At 42.7% G+C, this 7,256-nt stretch overlaps 1 protein-coding gene across 3 annotated transcripts in view; it reads left to right on the forward strand.

Annotated features, from left to right (window-relative positions):
• Positions 1-4,878, forward strand: part of SOS1 (SOS Ras/Rac guanine nucleotide exchange factor 1) — a 43,677-nt gene extending 38,799 nt beyond the window's left edge. For all 3 annotated transcript variants that reach the window (XM_042036647.1, XM_042036649.1, XM_042036648.1), the window contains 4 exons: positions 373-489; positions 651-915; positions 1,967-2,085; positions 3,291-4,878. In XM_042036647.1, the coding sequence (XP_041892581.1) occupies positions 373-489; positions 651-915; positions 1,967-2,085; positions 3,291-3,794 (1,005 nt within the window). In that variant the 3' untranslated portion in view covers positions 3,795-4,878. The remainder of the gene's footprint in view (positions 1-372; positions 490-650; positions 916-1,966; positions 2,086-3,290) is intronic.
• The last annotated feature ends 2,378 nt before the right edge of the window (positions 4,879-7,256 follow it).

Genomic DNA, 7,256 nt, shown 5'->3' on the forward strand with positions numbered 1-7,256 from the left:
TGCAAGGGTTTATTTTATTTGTTCTCCTCAGGCTTTGACAGAATGCTTTGTGGGAGCAGTCTTCCCTACATCAGTGTAAAGATGGATTGTTTGCAGCTTCTTCTGGAAGTGTTTGAGCAAACCTGGTCTGATTTTGCACTGCAGAAAGCATTTAGGGTTGGTAGCACAGTTGGTTTTCAGGCCAAGCATAGCAGTAGCAATGTCCAGAAAAGGGCTGGTGACAAACAGATTTAATAACTTAAAAGTCTGTCATTACCTCTGACTCCAGCATTTTCTCTGTTCTCTTGAACAGTTGGGATCATTTGTGCTGTAGAAACAAGCAGTATTAACAAGCATCTTAGTTGACAAGTTGTCTGCGTTTTTGTATTGTAGAGATTTTTTGAAAACCTGAATCCAATGGGAAACAGCGTTGAGACAGAATTTACAGATTATCTGTTCAACAAGTCACTGGAGATAGAGCCACGGAATGTCAAGCCTCCTCCAAGATTTGTTAGTATTGAAGTTTGGTAATTTTCTTTTTCAAAAAGTGCTTACATTTGTCTTTTATAGATGGCAAAAATCATTTTAGATCTCTGACTTCATAAATATAAAGCTACATTTAAGTGATCTCACGGCCTTTTGATTTTGGTTGATATCTTCTGTCGTTTCAGCCCAAGAAGTACAGCTACCCCCTCAAGTCCCCAGGTGTTCGTCCCTCTAATCCAAGGCCAGGTACCATGAGACATCCCACACCCCTGCAGCAGGAGCCAAGGAAAATCAGCTACAGCCGCATCCCAGAGACCGAGACGGAAGCCACAGCATCTGCCCCAAACTCCCCCCGCACCCCTCTGACCCCTCCTCCTGCTTCTGCCACTTCCAGCACCACGGACGCCTGCAGCGTGTTCGACTCGGATCCCTCCAGTCCTTTTCATACAAGTACGTGCTCACAGCCAGCCTGCCAGGCATGTGCCAGTCACATTTTGTGGTGTTAGGCAGGGGAAATCAGGTTTAGCCTTCTAAAGTACTGTAAAAAGAATTGCTTTTGTCTCCTTATATTTTCAGTATTTCTTACTCCCTTTTTCTTTAAAAAGTTTTTATTATAAAGGAGAAACTGAACAGAATTAGGGGTGTTACTTAAGGACTGTTACAAGTCTTTGGAGGAGCTGTCAATACTGAAGGCAGACGTAATCTCTAGGGCCCATACATGTCCCAAACAAACTTGTGGGATTTGCTGCCGTATGTATATGTGTGAATGTATTCGGTGAGTATCTGATGGTGAACAGTGAGAATAAAAACTTAATCTTTTGGGGGTGCCTTATTCTGCTGCCTGCAATTCAGAACTGATTTCAGTGTACATGGATGGTTTTCCTGCAGAACTTAAAATTCATGTTTCCTTGCTTTAAATCCATCAGGACCTATCCACACCTCTTTTTCTTCTGTCTTTCCCAACATACAAGGGATCTCATATTTTATGGTGTGCTCTCAGTATTTAATAATGAATATAGGCTCCTTTCACATATGAGGGCTTGCAGAGGTTACTCCTGCATTCAGCTGGTTGCCACAAGGAGGTGAAATGATTTGTTAAAAGCAGAAGTTCCTTAGCAGAGCAGTGCCATTGCAGAGTGTTCAAGCCAGGTCTTTGCAAAGCCTTTGCAAAGGATTTCTTTGTTGTTGGGTCCACTGACTGCAGGTTCAGGGTATTGTTTTAGTGCTGTTGTGACATAAGAAAAAGTTTGTGATGTGGCTTTGGTCTTGGGGATTACTTAAGAATGTTCAGGAACTGATAGTCACAGAGATCTTTGCAGCTCAGAAAAGCAGTTTCTCTGGCAGCTGCAAGTTAGAGGCTTGTTTCATTGTCTTTATTTACCACCTCCTTGATTCATGATGCTTTTTATGAGCAATTGCTTTATTATTTATGGCACCTCTATTGGCAGCAATATTGAGCCGAAAGTTCATCATTAGCAACATTTTTTTTAATGTCCACTAGGATCTGCTTCTGTGTCATCCATAAACTTTACCAAAACTTCAGATGATGCTCCTGTCCCTCCTCCTGTTCCTCCACGAAGAAGACCAGAATCTGCCCCAGCTGAATCCTCCCCATCAAAAGTAAGTAAGGAGAAAAAAGGTCATTTGTTTTTCTGGGAGAAGAGGGGCAGGGCATGATAGAAAAGTAACTCTTAAAGACAGTACATTTATTTTTTGAAGAACTGTATGAGAAAGAGTAAGCAGCTATGTATTTGAAGCCTTCACACCTCTGCCTCGCTATGTCTTGATCTCAAACAAATGAAAACAGATGGGACCTAAATTTAGGGTTAGAAATGTCTCATCTACTCGTGAGCTATGCTCAGGCCCTTGCATTGCTTTTGAGAACTTGAGGCTTCAGGCAGATGTTTCCATCTGGGATAATTGTTCCAGAGTATCATTTTAGGATATATGAATGGGAGTAAAGAACTGATGAACAGTAATGATGGAAAGTGCTGTACACAATTCAGTCCTCTGGAAAGTTTCACCAGAATACTTGACCCTGATGCTGTGGTGCTCAAGGGCTTGCTTTCCCCTCTTGCTTGCCCATCCTGTCTGCCTGCCTGCTTAAACCATTGCTACATTTTCCTTTTGCATTTGTCTGGCAGCTGGGATCTGATCCAGCCTTTGTTGCAGACAGTGTCAAATTTCACTTGATTTCAGTGGAAGCTCATTTGTGAATTCAGATTTGAAAATCCCACTCAAAATATATGTCTTTGAAGAGAGCTTCTAAGTGGCTCTTCAGCAGTTATTTTCAGACTACGGGCAACTGTGTTGTCAGTCAGCAGAATTTAACACATCACCAAATTGTATTTGAAAACATTGTGTACGTGATAGGGTGTTGGAGACCAGTTATCCTGTTGCTATGGTCTGCATCTTGGGAACTGTTCACTTCCATAATTCTGACTACTGAACTCCATCTTCTGAGCACAGTTTATTTTTTCCCTGTTCGGCATCATCATCCCTTTTCCTTGTATTCTTGAACAAATATCTGGTGCATTTACCCACTCCAAGTGCTTGTTGCTGGGGAGGTAGTTGAAGATACCCAAACCTCCCCAGCAAGCAGACCTGGAACTAGCAGGGAAATTGTTGCTTTGACCATTCTTTGCCTTGCCCTTGTCCCTCTCTGTGCATCTTCATTCCTTCCATCCTTGGCTGTTAACTCATGTGTTGGTGCACCCCTGTTAAGAGCAACCTGCAGTGCGGGAGGGGCCTTCTGCTTCACAGCAGGGTCTTGTGCTTTGCTGCCGCTCTGGAATTTTACTGAATGAAATGTTTGTGTACCTCAGATTACTTCTGCACACCTGGACAACCCACCAGCAATCCCTCCTAGGCAACCAACCTCTAAAGTGTATTCTCCAAGGTACTCGGTGCCTGATCGGACCTGCATCTCTGACTCCTGTGTTACCACTGCAAACCCTCCCGAGTTACCGCCACGGGAACCTGTGCGAACTCCAGATGTTTTCTCTAGCTCACCACTACACCTCCAGCCTCCACCCCTGGGGAGAAAAAGCGAACTTGGTAACACCTTTTTCCCAAACAGCCCCTCTCCGTTCACGCCTCCTCCCCCCCAGACGCCTTCTCCACATGTAGCACGGAGGCATCTGCCATCGCCGCCTTTGATACCGCAGGATGTGGACCTCCCTTCTGTTGCTGGACCACCCGTTCCTCCACGACAAAGCACTTCTCAACATATCCCAAAGCTTCCTCCAAAAACTTACAAAAGGGAGCACACACACCCATCGATGCATCGGGATGGGCCACCCTTGCTGGAGAATGCCCCCTCCTCCTGAACTGTCCCTCGCGCTGGGAGTCGCATTTTCCTGGTGCTATGTCTGTTGCTGGCAATGGATGCACTGAACCTGGTGGTGTCAAGGAGTTGGGATGTGTATGCCAAACACTAAGAACTCTCCAATGCATTGGAAATGTAGTGTACAGAAATGGAATTGCAAAAACAGACTTTCTAGTGGAAAACCCGGTTAACTTGCTATTCTTGTTTTAGTATGCAGGACATTGTTCTAAAGTAATTGGACAGCTGATTGTACCAGAAAACAGTCTGGAGAGACTTCTTTGGCCAATGAGCAGAGACTGTGTTTGTGTAATGATCAATAATGTCCAGTACAGGAAGGAAAAACAGTCTTGTATCCATCAGTTCCATACAGTGGCACAGTTTTTGGAATGAAAACATTATGCACTTTTTTTAAATCTCAAACAGGGAACTTTATATCCTTCTTAATTTTCCTTTGCTTTACTTACTCCCTGCTTTAAAATACCTTCCTAAAATTATGAGAAGGACTGTGAGGAAGATCTGTGGTACCTAACCGAGCTAGAATTGAGGCAAAGCACTGTATTGCGGTCCTGTTTACAAGTTGTTACAATGAGTAGTAGGGGGTACCTAGGCTTCACCAAAGAGGTACTTTATTATTATTTTCTGAAATACTGTGGTGCCAGTTCAAAAATAAATTTTTGCCAGGAAGCATAATGTCTAATTATTGCTTTCTTTAGATAGAGCTGATGAAAGTCTTACATCATTAAGGTGACAGCGAATTTTTTTTTTAAAAAGCAGCACTATCATCTGAAGCAAATATACTACATTTAGAAGACTGTTAATCTCTGCTAGGTTATGTCATGTTCCTTTTAAGGTTTACTGATAATCCATTTCATGGCTAGTAGCTATTCTTTTTCAGTCATGCCATGAAAACAGTCACTTGTCAACTTCCATAGCTATTGTCATGTTTTACTAACAATAGATTAATCAGCATACATAGAATTGCCTTGCAGTTGCATAAATCGTGTGTATATAGTGAATGTTGCATAAATATACTTGCAGATTGTTTTTAATTTAATTGAAATAAAGATAAAGATATGTTTGGCTGACATATGTTAAATTATTACATGGACAAATGTTCAACTTAGTTTTTCAGTTAAGCACTGAAGGGGATAAAAGCCCATCTTGTGGTACATATTTTTCCCACTTCAATGTATGTATTTTAGTTATAAGAGACTAAAGAGGTGGTTTTGGCATGTTGCAAAATAATAATTCCGTAATATTTGAGAAGCTGGGTTACTCCCAAAGTGAATTATTATACCCTGTGAAATGTTTCACACATCCCGTATGAGACATGTTAGAAAAAGTCAAACTTATATTAATCTTTACAGTGGCTTTCTCTGTCCAAAATACACATGACAAACAGGTATGTTGTAAGTATTCTGACATGGTTTATCTGTAACCCTGCATGCTGCTCTTCGACTCCAGACCAGACTGGGACAGTAGTGGTGGATGACAGTTGTTGAAGAAAAGGAGCTCCCTAATCTCCTCTGCAGTAGGTATATGAAGCATAAAGTGTCTCATCTTCAGTTCATATGGCTCATGGGGCAAGTAAAATTCCCTCACATTTCCTCTTTGGAAGAAGAACACATTTCAGCAGCTTGGCAAGCTGTCTCTCCTAAAGATGGTGTTGGTTGAATAATGGCAGAAATCGCCTTTTTTAATGCTTTCAGCAATGCCGTTGATCAGGGCCCTGTGACCCTTTAGTGTGGTCATTTCATTTTGGAAAGCATTTCATCAACAGGAATGGCAGTTTTCAGCACAGTCAAATCTTGAAGTTGTCAGTTGTATTCCTTCTTTGATGTCTTTAACAATGTTGTTTTGAAACATTTTCTCTGGCAAAAGAAAAACAAAGTGAAGTTCTCAAAACCTTGGCTTCAGAGGAGAATGTTATATGGCAGCTTTGTAAAAGCTCAAGCCACAGGAGGTGTAGTTTAGGTTATGGGTTCTTTGGATAAAAACACCATGATGAACATACTGTTGGCAGTGTTACCTAAATTCTTAGCTCCTCGGTGGGTTAGCAGGAAAACTCCATAAAATGAGACTTTCTGATCTGTATTTCTTCTTCAGCACCCTCTTGTCTGTGCTGTTGTGCAGCCAAGGCAGAGCAGGCAGGAGGAATCACCCAGTGGCCAGGTTGCTCAGTCAGGAGAGACCTCACATGGCTCCTGCTAATCAGCAGATTTCTGAAATGTCAGTAGGTCTCTGCTTTCCTTTGTGGAGTGGGGAATGCTGTTCCCTGTTTGTGGCTGAGGATAAAAGTGCTTTCCTGGTGAGATACTTGGGCAAGAGGGGACAATGGTCACCATGCAAGAACCTGAAGTAAACATTCTTTGGAGCCCATGGGTCAGTCACAGTGCACCAGTCATGGTGTTAACTCAGCTGCAAACAGGAAGGACTGAGAAAACTGTAGCTTTTAAGAGTTGAATACAACTGCTAAGCCACTGGTTTGTGTCAGGACAGCTTTGTGTTAATAATTTCTGATCTGGAATGGCTTCTTCTTTGGATCATATTTGCATTAGTGACAATACTTTTCACATAGAAAATTACGTCATTTTAATGCTGCTCTCTGTCTCCTTGGTAAAATGACGCTGATTGGTCTGGTGTGGCCTGGGGTGATGATGTGACCTGGACAATGAAACATGCTTGTGTGGAGGCCTGGAGAGCTGCTGTATTAGTGTAGAGAGCTGATGTGTGGCTAAAGTCAGCCTAAACCACTGCAAACTGTGTAGGCAGGGTTATGTAGCAGAACTTCATAGGTTTATAAGAAAGAACCTTTTTAGGCAGGGCCTCTTGCAATTGGACAGAGTAATGGCTTTAAACTAAAGGAGGGTAGATTTAGACAAGGTATAAGGAAGAAGTTTTTTACAGTGAGTGTGGTGAACCACTGGAACAGGTTGCCCAGAGGTGGAAGATGCCCCATCCCTGGCAACATTCAAGGTCAGGCTGGAAGAGCTCTGAGCGACCAGCTCTAGGTGGAGACGTCCCTGCTCATTGCAGGGGGTTGGACTAGATGGCCTTTAAAGGTTCCTTTCCAACCCAGACTGTTCCATGATTCTGTGGTGATTTTGAGGGTGCTGAGCATTTGTTTCTCTTCAGCTGCTGTGTGGGAAGTCGCTGTTGTGCTGCCTGGTGACCTCAGGGTGACACGTTACTGTCATGGCATTCAACAGCCCCTGCAACATTTGTCTATAACAAACTTGTCTGCTAATGGAGAATGTTATCCTCCTTCAGGGTTGATACCATGGAAGCACTGGAGTGCTCCATCCTCAAGAAGCCATTTCCAGTGTGGACTAACCTGTTTCTCTAATATGCCTCTCTTAAATCAGGGAGGGAGAGGTCTGTCTCAGTAAGAGCATGCTAGTACACTGGATTTAGATCCTTCAAGTTTTAGAGTGACATTGTGGGATATTTAATTATTTTTCTT

The sequence above is a fragment of the Corvus kubaryi genome, unplaced genomic scaffold (assembly GCF_017639235.1).
Source record: "Corvus kubaryi isolate FWS band 111438036 unplaced genomic scaffold, C.kubaryi_AGA036_p1.0 37386, whole genome shotgun sequence".
NCBI classification, from domain to species: Eukaryota; Metazoa; Chordata; class Aves; order Passeriformes; family Corvidae; genus Corvus; species Corvus kubaryi.